This window comes from Ambystoma mexicanum, chromosome 6q (assembly GCF_040938575.1).
Source record: "Ambystoma mexicanum isolate Mex_15411 chromosome 6q, UKY_AmexF1_1, whole genome shotgun sequence".
NCBI classification, from domain to species: Eukaryota; Metazoa; Chordata; class Amphibia; order Caudata; family Ambystomatidae; genus Ambystoma; species Ambystoma mexicanum.
This window is the reverse complement of record NC_090937.1, coordinates 1,417,408,563-1,417,423,318: the sequence shown is the minus strand read 5'-3', so window position 1 is coordinate 1,417,423,318 and position 14,756 is coordinate 1,417,408,563. Positions and strand designations below refer to the sequence as shown.

At 44.3% G+C, this 14,756-nt stretch overlaps 1 protein-coding gene across 3 annotated transcripts in view; it reads right to left on the bottom strand.

The window, feature by feature from the left end:
- The window catches only part of ZFYVE28 (zinc finger FYVE-type containing 28), an 881,464-nt gene that overhangs the window by 165,018 nt on the left and 701,690 nt on the right, over window positions 1-14,756 (bottom strand). For all 3 annotated transcript variants that reach the window (XM_069632121.1, XM_069632123.1, XM_069632122.1), the window contains one exon: window positions 2,604-2,758. In XM_069632121.1, coding sequence (XP_069488222.1) covers window positions 2,604-2,758 — 155 coding nt within the window. The remainder of the gene's footprint in view (window positions 1-2,603; window positions 2,759-14,756) is intronic.

Genomic DNA, 14,756 nt, shown 5'->3' with positions numbered 1-14,756 from the left:
TATGCATCAGAATCAACGATATGTCCTTGGCCTCAAGCCCAGGGATCATATCTCTCCAGTCCTGAAATCTCTCCACTGGCTACCCATGGCTAAAAGGATCAGGTTCAAGACCCTTCACATTGTCCACAAGGATTTCTGAGGTCTGGGACCACTCTACCTCCATCTTTCTCTTTCAAAACCTCTTCCTTCTCGAGCTCTCAGCTCATCCACTCCCAAATCTCTGAGGGTCAGACGCTTCTCCAAGCAGAGAGTTGGGGGCAGATTAATCTGCTCGGCTGGGGCCTTCCTCTGGAACAGCCTCCCTGCCTCTCTCAAACTTGAGCAGAACCACCTCCTGTTCCGGAAGTAACTCAAATCCTTCCTTTTTGCTTCTGCTTTCACTCTTCCTCTCCCCTGCTGATGCACCGACTGCTCTGCACACTGGTTACCTTCTGAACTCGGGCCCAGGCTCCTGCATGTTCAGTTGCCCTCGCACGGCCTGCAGGCTCCCCAGCACTTAAGGGTCTGTATCGGCAACCCCTACAGTCTCTTCTCTCTGCATTTATGAGCCACCCGCTGGCTGCACAGGTGAGTTAGCTGCACTTCCCCCTTTCCCTCCCCCTGGCACTTCTCCCCTTCCCTCGCACTTGCATGATCTCAATGATGAGGTCTAGTAAGATCATTATTTTGTCCTCCCTTTGTTTCCCCCTCCTTGTCTTGTCACGCCTAGAAACACTTGTGTACAGGCATGTTATAAATGCCATATCATGAGAGGTGACCAAGACCCTTACAGAAAGGAGTTGTCAGATCCAGGCGATTCAGCACCTAAGGATTCAAGAGGACCCTTGCTAAATTGCTTCTCCAAGCACCAGCAGACCTACTTCCTCAGATGAAATACTTGAGCAGATGGGCTCTCTTCTGAAGCATAATCTCTGGCTCCATATCTCCTACTTGCCTGGGTCTGAGAGAAGGGCTGGGAAGCCCCGAATGACATTTTTCTGCAGCTCTGCCTCTGGTGGCGCTGTCTGCAGATCTGCAATGTGTTCTCTACAATCTCCAGAGAAGACCTTAAATCATTATTTAACATTTCTTTTCACAAATCTGTATTTCTGAAAACATGGACGGCAAGATACCTGGAAAACCCAGCAGCCGAATATGGAAATGTTTTTGGAATCGGAGTTACATGCACACTGGTTGCACTGACGGGAAGCACAAAGACTCCTTTCAATGGACTGCAACATTCAACATGCCACAGCATTTATTGTGCTTTTGTCTCAATACTAAAAATACTGGTGTTTGTCAGCACTGGATTCTCTCCAAAAGTCAATTCCAGAGTTTCCCTTTTACCACCCCTGTGACTGATTGTGCGCAGTCCAACCATGCAGCTCCACCCAGGATTTCCACCCTGCTAGCACTGGTTATAAGCTGCCACAACCTCAAGATTCCTTGTTTTTGCATTGCATTCTGAACCTTGTGCAGCTGTGACCCATTTGGAATCTCTCAGACTTGCTGACTATTTTGCCTTGTGCTCTTCCTGTGACTCTTCCCTTCTTTTGCTGCCTTTCTCCATATCTCTAAGCATTGCCTTGCCGGCTGAGATCTGCACTCTCCCTGTTCTGCCATTTCCTTGCTTTTAGCTTTTCCCTATTAGTCCGTCTTCTTGTTGTATCCTGCTCAGTTACCTGGCACCAGCTCCCGGCCTCAGCAACCTGGCACCAGCTCTGTGCTATAGTGTCCTGCTTTACTAGTTCCTGTTCTGAACTCTTGCTTCCCTTTTGGGGCTCTTAGTGTCAGGTAAGTGTTGTATGGTGTCCACACCTGTGCCTCCGTGTATTCATTTATACAGAGGTTGGGTCCTATACCCTAGCGGGCAATCTGTGCCCCCTCCTTTGTCTCATGTTACTTGTAGTCTATAGTGTATTGAATGTAGCAGTGTTGCATTCAGTTCCCACAGAGGGCATCTACTGTATGTTCCGGCTGGACCCACACCAGCTTGTCTTGTGTAAGTACACTCCTTGTTTGTGACTTAGGGTCCAGATACAGAAGCCACTCTTGCTGCCCGTTTCCATGGCCTTGCAGGGTGTGGTATCTGTAAGAGTAACATACAAAGAGCCATTGATCTTCCCTTATATCTGTGGGCAGTCTCACGTCCAACCTGTGTGTACACCCTTGGTGGGATTCCTTCCGGTTTGTCCAGTTCATGGTTCCCATTCCTTCTTGTTTACCATTGAGGTCTGTCGTTTCTTCATGTTCTCAATTACCTTGTATATTCTTACTTCTTGTTCAGCCTCCTGCTATATGCACTTGCCTGTCCCCTTACATCAGCACAGCCACCCCCCAAAGCTACCTGGGTGGCCTTTGTAACCTCTGCCACCGGAGGTCCGCACTGGAGGACATACTTGGCATGTTTAATCAGATAACCAAGGGTGGGAGCTGAGCAAAACGATTACAAACCTTTAGCTTTCGAGAAGTGTTAAGTAATTTGATTAGTACCAATAAATGTTCTGGTTACCAATAGTTTGAGAAACCCATTGTCCCATCTGTTCTTATAAGGCTCTGAAGTTCACCATTCCTCTGTACATACTGCACCCAATTCTTTCTTACTGACAATGCACAGAACGCACCTGAGATGCAGACAAAGAGTCGGTGAATGAGGTCACTGCTGCTGTGAAACCGTGATCGGATCTTTTCACGAGAAGCAATTTTCGCTGCCTCCAGCGCAAGTTGGATGTCCTCTGGGTCTATATCATCCGATGAACAGGAACTCGTCATTAAGTTGCTGTTGAAAAAAATGTAATGCAGAATGGCATGAAGAGGTTTACATTTTCTCTCAAATTCTTATTGGGAATTGTCATTTTCTCCTACAATATGTTTTCAAACGAGAGACTGCTCTCTATGCATCTGCCAATAATATGCATATGTTTTATACACATTCCTAAAATACCACAGCAGGTCTTTATGTAAATATGCATTTGACATAGGAGAGGTTTGCATAAACACCATTCTAACAGACTATATTTACATTCTTACTCTTTCCATTGTAGAAGTGCTTTTAAAAAAAATGAATACAGTCTTACGATTCATCCCAGTTCTTTTTTATATATGCTTCTTCACAATTTTAAAATGAAAAGGATAAACTAGGGGCATAGAGGAGAAGAAAATCAGTTAACATGAAGGAGTGATGGCCATTGGGAGTATTTGATTACCATGCCTTTTACTATCAAGCTCAAACCAACAACCAATACATTTTACGGCAAAGTGAAATATCTTTTTATCAGAACTCACGCAAACATGGGTAACAAATAACAGCTTTTAAAAAATATGCTTTTGATCCCTTTACTCTTTTGAAGTTTGGAGACAAGCAATATACAGTTTTCTTGCACAACCACAGTGTTTAATGGATGTAAGCCTCCATGTGCGTAGCTGGTCAGTCACAAGTGATATATTAAGGAACATGTGGTTTTTTTGTTTGACTCATTTTGGCGCTATATACAATGGCTAGTTTCTACCACTCAAAAGGCAAACATTAACCCCCAGCAAGGAACCATATTATCATGAGGTTCCAAAACTGCAAATGTGTTTTAGTGTTATAGGCTTTGTGGTCTCCACAGCATTGTCTCAATGGTGCAATATAAAAATTAAATTACCTACCTTGGGTCTACTTGCACTAGGTATACCATACTTGGGCACTAAATGCCTAATACATGGAAGCAATTTAAGACAAACCTGACACATTTAATTGGTTTGTACTTTTGGTGACAGGTAAAACTACTAACTGCAGGCAAACAAACATTTTTTCATTAAAGCTTGCCCTAAAAATAAATCCATCCTTCTGATGAGGTGTGGGCTGGACACAAATCTGGTTCCTAATCCGGCTATGAAATGTATGGAAAGTTGACATTTTTCATAGGCCTTCCACACAAAACAGACGCGTAGTCATCCAGAGATTTTGATTCCATCTCGTCAAAACTTTCGACATATATGCAAGCTCCAGGAGTACATGTTCTGTATGATTGCAAAGTTCAAGCCCCATCCAAACAGGCCAAATCATACAATTCCTGCATATGTCCAGACTAAGTTATCAACACATTTATTATTAGCTCTTTCCCATCCAGAATGGCAGGCACAATACAGAGGTGGGGCCAAAGGTCTTGACTCAAATTGGGTTACAGGTGTCTGTCTGGTGAAACATTTTTAAAGAGGTTATGTTCTGCTTTGATCCCAGAGCTGGAAATTGAAATGAATAGATCTAACTCTTGTACATGTGCACAGACGCAAGAGAACGAGAGAGCAAACAAAAGGATGAGTGTATGATGGTTAGGATATAACTGTTGATTGATTGAGCTCCACAAACAGAGAGTGATGTGTCCCTAACCTATGACAATTAGCACCATGTTTGGGGTGGAAGTGCAGTGGTAGGGTATGCATGTGCGCAATTGTATAATCATTAATATGGTATGTTTGATACTTTTTTGAAAAATACTTCAAATAGCTTTGTACTACTTCTGCTGTAGATGTAATTGTATTGTGTATTTCATTAGTCTCTAAAAGAAAAATGTCCACTCACAAGTCTGCCAAATGTTAAAGACATCTATAAACCTGCAGCCAGTGTCCCAACTAATACTCAGAATCCTATATTTCTCAAATATGTGCATGAAAATGTTTGCATAGCCAGCCCTGAATCAAACACCCATAGAGGTGACGTTGAATTGTATGGTAGATTAATTTCTGATAAATAAATCTTTGGGGTTCAGCATTGTACTGTGAAGTAGAATTGATCATTTATGGTACACATTTATAATTTTGTGTTTTTTTTTTAAGTTTCTCGTAAATGACTGTAATGTGCTGTATATTTGAGTGAAGACTAGTAACATGAAGTGAGGGCATCAATGTATTTTGCAGAACGATTTGGTAATTCAACAACTTTTTCTCGGAGCCATTGATGAAATACACAAAAAAAATACCATTAAATAAATAACAGAAAAAGCACCTGCTGAAACAAATTCTTTGGATAAACTTTCCATATGCACAATACTTGTGAAGTGAAAGGACTTCTACACATGGTCAAGATTTCAGGGGAAGAAACTGGTACAAAGGAAAAACAGGAAGAAATTCTGCAAGAGTCCTTGATTGAAACATGATGTGCCCCCAGAGAAGAATTGTTGAGTAAAAGAACAATCCTTTGACAAAAAACACTTTATTCTTACTCGACAACGTATGGGCCAATTGCCTGTGATGTCTCATGGATTGTTAAAAGAAACTGCCCATTCATTCTATTGGATGTGGAATTAGTCAAATTGTTTCCAATTATTTCAAATGATGGCCCTTGAAAGACAAAAGAAAACTATTTGCTACTAAACGCAGATGAGAATTGTGCACGCGAATGTCACATTTATTGACAGAGCACAAGTGGGAACATATCCCTATATGATTTGCATTGATAGTAACAGTAACCCTGTTACCCCAGGTTTCAGACCATCTAAAAGAACAGATTATCCTGTTTTAACGTGTAATATGTTTGACAGTCCATTATGTATGGGGATTAAAATGTCCATAGGGAAATGTTTATGTTGGGACAGACAAAGGAACATAAGGCAGAACATAAGTGTTCTTCAAGATGCAGAAACATGAAATTCTCAGTCACAAGACTATTTATGAAGTTAATCAAGCGTTGCCATTAACGTTCCAGATTACTGATTTCGAACCAAAACAGCTTTGGGGAGGGAATAGACTACTATTGCACATAAAAACAAAGGATTTTTTGTTGGATTCCAGGTTCCTGAAATGAATGAAGAATGTTCATGTCCATGTGTGATAATTTAGGGTAGCACAGGTCAATAGGAAATTAAATCAGAAAAGTATATTAGAAAACTGAGAATGATATAAAACCAGTTACTACATTTATCAAAATACCTAGGGAGCTTCAGAAAGTAGTCCAACATTTATTTTTATTAGTAGAAGCTCATATTAAAATCACAGGCTTCCAGAATAAGGCCTAGTACTTTTACCAGAAACAAATAAGTCCATGTTATTATAAAGTCAGCAAGATTGTGGTTTCATTTGCACATATTTATACTGATGGGACTTCATTTCTTTAATAACAGTCACCAGATAAGGGATTTAGGCAGCAGTATTCAAGTGGTTTACATTATCGTTTGTTCATTTGGACATCAGTAAATAGGTAGGCCTATGGGAGATGTCAAGATATGCATTGGTGAACATCGTAGTTGTACCTGAAAATAAGACTGACGGCTCCTCTCGTACAGGCTTTACTTGGTTGGTTCTAACCATTGGAGAAGGTAATGGCATAGGATGAAGACTAGTTTCCCGACCACGAACACCGGTAGCTAAAAATCACGGGAGCCATGTTTTTCAAGATGCCGCCTTAAGCCCCTTTGTTTAAACGCGTCCCGGTCTTCTTTTTTCGGCGTTTCTTTTTGGAAAGGTCTTTCTAGTGTTTGTCTCTGCGCGCCAAACCAGGTTTGGTCCCTTTGTTCGTGTGCCTTTGGCGGGCTTCAGGACTGAAATCCACCCTTGGCGTCCGAGTGTCTGGGGTGGGCAGGAAGTGGGGTGCCCAAAACTCCCTGTGCTGTGATTGGCTGGCTGACTGTCCGGCAAGGACAGCCACCCTGCCGGTTAAGTGACAGCTAGGCTGGAATGAAAGGGAGAAAACTGTTTAAAAGGCGAGTCTCCAGGACTGGAAGGCAGGGTTGACCACTGGAACGAAAGAAACGAAGACGAGCTGGAAGAGGACGGCAGCTACAACCACTGGACCGTTGGTTTGCCTGGTGAATCCATGCTGCAAGTCTGAATTGCCAAACTCCATTCGACAGAGAAGCTCCTTCAAGGACGACTTCTTCCTTTGAGTTGGTGGGACCAATCAACTCATAAGACACCTGGATACCTTAACCATTGAGAGGGACACCAGTTTGTGTTCTTGAATCTATAGCTATTGGAAACTGAAGTGACTCCATTTTGTTTGCTTCTTCAACAATCCCATGCAGTGCAGGAGTCCCCCGACGTCCTCCCTCTTGGACCCACGACCGAGGCTGAGGAACAGCACGATCTGCAGGAACTGCCAGCAACCACGACTTCAGCAACATTTATTTTCTTCATACAAAGGTACTGTGCCAACCCGATTGGGAGTACTCCACTCCCTCAGTGAAAGTGTGTGAAGCTTTCCTAACTTGCAGGCATAATCAGCTTGTGACCCCACAAATGCTTCTTTTTCACCTAAACTACTTCTGTGAACTTCTGCAAAGACTTTACCGTTTGATACCAGAACTGCTCTTTCCTATCCAGAACACTAGCCCATTGACTTTGGCCTGGCCTATTGACTTGAATTTAACTATTCTGGTGAACAAACTATTTGCACTGCCTAGAAAGTATATATAATCTATTCTACTTACTTTTGTCCTTGCTCACCGCTAAGTAACTGAACTGCCATTTGGCACCTTTTTCAAGGGAGCTGTTACGCTCACCTGGACCCCACAGGGGTGTCGATCGGACCCGGACAGCTGCGGTCTCCGTCAACGTGATGCGTAGTGCAGAGATGACTGTCTGGACTGGCCCGCCTAGTCTTGTCTGCTGGACCCGAAGAAGTATTTTCCTGCAAGTGGAGACAGGGATTAGCCACCTGTGGGTTTTAGTGATGGCCTCCCAACTGTACTCGCTCTCCCCCACTAATCACCTCCGATATCCCCTTAGTAACCTCACTTTATGTTTGTAAAAGATGAGCTCTCTATCCTGCGTGTCTTGCAGGGGCGCGTAGATACCAGTTACTTCACTGGTTTGAAGGCGTTGGGAGAGTTCCAGTAAGCATTGACCCTGAAGTCCCAGGCGGGATTGGTAAGTATCAAGTTCAAAGAGTTCAATGTGCCCGATGTTCACTCTTGTCCCCTTCCTTCCTTAAGTTGCAACTGAGTTTGTGAGAAGAAGGTCTTGTAGCTGCTGCTGGTGTTCAGGTAAGAGTCTGTGTTACCCAACGCTGACGGTAACTATTGCATGCATTAACGTGTTGTTTTTCTCCCTCTTTACAGATGCGGCATATGAAGATATTGAGAATACCACCGCCGGTGGTAAATCGGGTAAGTCTATGGTGGTAAGAAGTATTTGTTGATTCCCTTGGCTCACCTTGTTATTCTTGTACCCCTAGGTGCCGGAGTACAGCGAAGAAATGATGGACAGTGCCGGTTCGAAAGATGCTGTGAGAACTGGTGAGTATGGCGCCGTGCTGGAGCTGGCGAAGCGACGCGTGCAGGACTGATGTACTTTCCAGGTCGGGAGATGAATCCGGAATCAGGTGAGGAATTTGAAATAAGTTTGTTTTCTAACCTTGTCCTTTTCTTCCTCTTTATTCTAGTAGCTCCGGATTCAAGGCAGGCGTGGCAGAAGACTGGATGCTGGCTGTAGGCACGCGGGCGTGGCAGAAGACTGGATGCTGGCTGCAGGCACGGTGAGAGTCACGCTGCTGGATGCAGAAAAACACGAAGCATGTGCTGCTGTTCCGGCGTGGTTTAAATAGCCACCAAAGTAGTCCCAGGAAAGAAGTTACCCAGGACCACACCCGAGTAAAAAATAGTCCCTGTAGTAAAATAGTCCCATCCAGGCCTCAGGTTGGCTTGGATTTATTTGCAGCATGGTCTGCACAAGGTAAGTAATGTCTGTGAGCCTGGCGCCTATGACGCCAGGACTGATTTTTATTATGAGCCTGGTGCCTACGGCGCCAGGACCGAACCCAGACAGCCCCTAGCTGGGGCTGCTGGGGTTTTTGTAAATGTCTGGATGCCTGCTCCCGGGGCTGATGAGCTTGATCCGGATGCCCGGGGGTAGGCATCATGACAGGAGCTCAAACTGTCTCAATAACTTAGAGTTTTGCATTGAAGTGTATTGATCTATAATAAATTGCCTTCTTCTAGGCAAATGTTTTATAAATGATTGTGTAAATAGATTAATCAGTGTTTTACCATGAAACCTCGAGTATAAGGGTCTACTTGAATCACTGTGATTGAAAGTCCTTTGTGTAACTACTTGTACTGCTCACATTCACTCATGAGATAAGCCTGGCTGCTTAGCTCGTAACCAACAAACTGTGTGGTGCAGACTTATACCAAAGGTTGCTCTTGCTTACATCTGTAGTCCTAATTGTGTGTGGTGGTCCCAGAGTGTACTGCATGCAATTCTACCTAACATGCACACTCATAAACTTGACAATCTCGTACAGTCTTTCGACTCTGTTCCTTTAAACAATGTTAACTTTCTTTCTCAACCATTCACTTCATTCAGCTTTATTTGCATTCAGCTCCATTGCTGAAATTACCCAGTGTTCCCTTCTAGCTCAGGATAACTCACCGGTCTGTGATGGCAGATATGTTTTTCTCCGCGGTGAGCCCACAACGGTACCTTTGCGCCCTGCTGCCCCTCTTTCTGATTCACCACATCTGCCGTGTGGTGCCGGTCTCTCTTGTGGCTTTCGTCTGCCGTGTCCATGCTTCCCTGGGTTGTAATGGTGCAGCAGCGTCTCTTCAATACTGCTACCCGCCAAGAGGTCAGCTTGTGAGAAGGAAGTCCGTTTCTGTCTCTCGGTCTGTGTGTGCGTAAGTCAGTTGCATATCAACTTGGAGGCAGAATTTGAGAAAGGATTCTCTGTAGTTTTCACTCGGCCATTGGATTTTTTGTATGGTGAGCTTGGAAAAATGTCTTTAGTCCATTTAAAGGATACATTAAATTCCATAATACTTGGAGAAGATGGATACTAAGTTGTGGGGGAGGTCATTTTTATTACACCCAGTCTCTTTCTCATCCCATTCGGCTACCGGTTCTCCCTAGTAGGATTGTCGGGATTAGCTCTACTAGTTTTACCTAAAAGGGAAGAATGAGAGGGACAGCATGCCATTAGAAAATAGGGTGGGGGAACTGTGGAAGTGTCCACTAGAGGAAAAAGAGAGCATGCAACTTGCCCCACGGATGTCAGACTCCCTGAGAATGACCTCCCCCAGGTGGACTTCCGTCATATAGCCGCCCCCAAAGGTCAGGATAGGGTAGTGGCTGCGATCCCCTTGCCACATAGGGGAAGGTTAACCCAGGGAAAAAAGTAATGACATCCTTGGATTCATCACAGTTGTCATACAGTTTGTTCAATGAAATATCCCCATGTAATGACGCATTACCTTAAAATCCTGCTGCACCCTCTACAAGGCCGTCACCCTTCAAGTTCCCCAGCTGCACTGCCGAGAAGCTCAGCATCTCCAGAGGCCTACAGTCTACCCATAGGAAGGACATGTGCAGACCTGAACTTTGCCAGTGCAGGAAGGAAAGAATCGTAAGGCAGGTCTTCTTTGTCTATACGCCAAGACACCTTCCAATCAACATGAGACTTGCCCCTTCACTTCTATATTTAAAGAAGGTGCTCAAGACCATCAGCTTCAAAGAATGGCTCCTCCCTAACACCTAGGTCTCCACCTAACCAGAGACTGAGCAATTTCTTCCCATGATTGCTTGTAGATCACTTGCTGCCAAATTGCCCACCCTCCCTTTCCCCCATTGTTAGCTTACTGCTCCCTTGTGTTTTCCTCTTAATACTCTAATAATAACCCTTAATAAGAATTATGTATTTGACAAGCACATTAAGTTGCTAGTTTTTTATTCTGTAATTCTCAATTTATACGCAATTATATGTTGTAACAACGGTAACATAGGTTATGAACTATACTGTGTAAGATCTATTGTTGTGTGGTACAATTGGTCTTTCAGTACAGGACATAACCCTCAAATGTTTTCACTGCACGTTAGTTATACAACCAAACTAACATGGTGTCCAATGATCCACCAGGTGTTGCCATTTATGATGTGTACTCTGTATCGTAGCAGTCTGGATGTTTTCGATGATGCACGTACTTCTAACAACTTCCATCTGGGCTCATTTCTAGCCAAATTCCAACTCCATAACATATCAAAGGTTTAATTCTTCCACATTTTAGCATGAAAAACAGGGCCGTGAAAAACGACAGTACTCTTAACAAAGATCAGCATTTGCACAAATAATCAGTTGAGAATATCCTTCATTATATCAAATATCTTCTCTACTCTACTTTTGCATTACATTTAGTTTCTAATAAGCAGAATGCATTTTTCTGAAAAAGAATTGGTAACGTTTTATTCTCATGCAGAATACGTCTGACTACCATATAGAAAACTACTCGGACTGTAGACTGGCTATACTTGTCCCCAGGTGGATACTGAGCAACAAGTTTAAGCACACTAAAAGTATTACAAAAGTTTAAAAACCATCACAAAATCTCAAACACGTAGTGGAAGAATATATCAGTGTTCATTTTCATTGTAAAAAGGAAAGCTCCAATAGATGGAATGACGCTCCTTTAAAAATAATAGTTTTTAATCTTGGGCACAGACATTGAGCACGCCAGCTCAATCATAGCATTGAGGTAAAGGATTGAGACTTGAATATAAATACTTTGTGTTAATACAGAACCTTCAGGGCTCCTCAGACCCAAGCCGTTCTGCCTCAAACCTATAGGGCCAGTCACAATGTGCAGCAATTACCTTAGAGAGCTGTTCTCTATTCTGGAGTACAAAACACTATAGGTAGCGCCATAAACCAACCAGGGTTTAGAAGCCCTAGCTATTATGATTAGTTAATGAAATTATGCATCAGTCTCCTGATCTGCAACTCCTGGTCTTCAATGTCACAGAAGAGGTACACAAGTCACAGGTGCCCTCTTCCCAGCTGCTGTGAAAGCGGTGTCACTGCAACACAAAGTTTGCATTTAAAATTTGCATCCCCGTACCAAACCCAAGTAATTATGATGCACTATCATCCTGGTGGCAGTTAGGTATTTAAATAATCACCATGTCAGAGTTTGGGGAAGAGATGGCAGGCAGTTCACAATAATTAAAGCCACATCTGAGCTGCATCATACACATGTCAATACTGTGAGCCCAGGCCCACCATGGACATGCTATATGCATTCTCCCTAGACTGGCTGTCTCTGCAGCCACCTCACCTTCCTTTCAGTCTGTCCCCTACACTTCCTTTAGCACAAAGAATTTCAGTATAATGCAAAACGGGTAAGAATTAGTCAAAAGGAAAGGCATTGGACCCCTTAAAGCAGGCATGCTTTCTTCCCAACCCTGGGACTTTTACCTATACAAGAGGGGGGTCTCTCACCTCTCCTTTGATTCACTTTTGGACCATCCAGGACATTAGGAAGAATTCATTTAGAGCTCTTTTGGGAGAGGTGTCTTTCCAAAGCCCTCGGCTACTGAGGTGAAGGAGGAGTGCTCCAAGGCACAGAAGCTCTACTCATTGCCCTTTCCCAGGACACATTGGGGTTGACTCATGCTGAAGTCAAAGGCCCGACAATCTGCTTGTAAACCTACATAGGCAGGGAGAGCAGCATCAAAAATCCCCCTGCAGTGGGTCGCACAGCATCCTTTAGCCCATTTTCCCCGCATCGTACCAATCATACTTCATATGAATCGTGTTAACCGCATTTGAACCAAAAGGATCCTGCAGTGCTGCTTTTGGTATTCACCCCACCTCCAAACTGGTTCACCTTCGAATCCTATCGCCAACACACTGTACCAGGTAGAGCATGTCACCCGTTTGGCTCGAACAAGCAGACGCTTCTGCAGACAACCTCGAACATACGCTGCTTAAACATCTAATTAGGGTTTCTGCTTCCAACCACCAGAGCTCAACTCCAACCATTGTAGCATAGCACTACCCGTTGACGCGAGCCAGCGGTTACCAATGTTTCGAAGCAACTCTACCTTTGAACAGATCCTGGTGACCCATCCGAACGTAATCGCTCGACCGCCGCCTTTGAACCTCACTGAGCTCGCGCTTCGAACAGACTCTGCACCAGTTCACGGCTTGGACCAATACAACTCGCAGCTGCCGAACCTGGTTTTGACCTGCATCTGCAGCACCTCGATGCCTGGTTCCACAGAGTCAAACTGCCTCAACTTGGAATTTGAGGCTCGTAGTTTGAAGCGACTCTTTCCCCTGCCCCACCTTTTGTGGTGCATTTTCCTGCACGACATATCCTTTTTCAACTCCTTGTTGCATTTCTTGCCTTTTGTATGTTGGTTGTGATGGCCAAGTGTACAACTGAATTGTGTGATTAAAGTACATATTTGTATAGAAACCTGGACATTTTTTTATTTGGAACTGTGTGTTTCTGCTGTTTGGGTCGATACTGATCCACATTCACACCCCTTTTGAGCGTAAAGGCTTGCCTCAACCAATGTTAACACAAATGCAGAAAGAGGCATCTATCTTAGATGTGACCATTTTACCTTTATGATTAGGATCACTGTTGGTTTGTATAAGCTTGGGGACTGAGAAGGCCGCCTGACGAATCTCAAGATGCAATCGCTACTTAGATGGGGGAGCCCTTACCTTGAGGCCAGAGAGGTGAGGCCTCAACCTGATAATCCCCCTGGGGGTGGTCCTCAGCAGGAGGATCTCATGGGGAGGGAGAACCCCATTGAGAGTAGTGACCAGCTTGAGAGAACAATATCCCTTTTGCCCTCCCGCCATCCCTCAAAACCCATCCTTCTCCACAGTACCTGCAACCCCCATGTATTGTAATACATCCCAGGTAATAACTACTGGGACGAGGAAAAGGCCACGAGTAATGATGTTTACCAACACGAATGACAGTATGGCGTCTTCGTTCTTCATCCGGCGCAGACCACAAGAGGCTTCAGGTACGCAGAGGCCAGCCAGAGGGAGAAGAACATCACGTCCCGGAGAGAACCGCACTTGCAGAAGGCTTGCAGCATGAGAAGCAGACTGCAGTGAAGGAAAGCTGCTTGCCGGTAACCAGAGACGCGAGAGTGCAGGGAGACAGACGCCCAACAGCAGAAGCTGCATGCAGAAAGTCAGCTAGGATGCTGGAAAGCCCAAGAAGCCACCAATGCCCTTCTGAGACTAGCAAGCAATACGAGATGGACGGCCCAGACCCTACAGGAACCAGGGTGGCTAATCCCAAGGTTGGGGAGATCCTGAGGGGGCAGGAGGCTGGAGGCAAGATGTATGAGACGACATCAAAGAGGCAGAATACACAAAGGGGGTCTGGAACCCATTGCGGGGAGAAACACAGAACAGTGAGAAATAGGAACTTGTGCGTATTTAAGAAGCAGCCACAGACCATGACAAGAGTGAATCAAGGCTATAGTCTATAAATAAAGAGTACTGTGAGAACATAAGTGAAGGGGGTCTGGGACCATGCTGGTGAAATAACCCCTAACCAACAACAAAGGGCAATATAAAGTTTACACATGCAAGAGATTTACAGATATTGGCAGGAGAGTGAAACAAGGCGTTGGCTTGAAGAAAGCACACTGGGAAGCTAAAGTAAAAGGAGTCTGAGACCCATACGGGGGACACATACCCAAACCATAATACTAATGAATACATAGCTTGCATATTCAAGGAACACTCAGACACTGGCAGGATAGTAAAACCAAGGCTGTGGGTGAATGAGAAGGTCGTTGTGCACCCTTCTTGGCGGGAAAGCAGACCAAGGAGGGGGTACTGAGAAAAAGAGCCAATCCCTTGAGTTTTGTGGAACTTTCACTTTTTTCATATGCTGGAAAGACTCTGGGGAAAGGGAATCAACCCACTCAGTCTTGTGGAACGTTTAGCTTTATTTTCCTACACCTTTTGGAACTTTTATGTCTAAGCTACAAGTTTGGCAGTCAAAGGAAATGTACCCTTGCACATAATATTGTGTTTAGCTTGTGAGGGA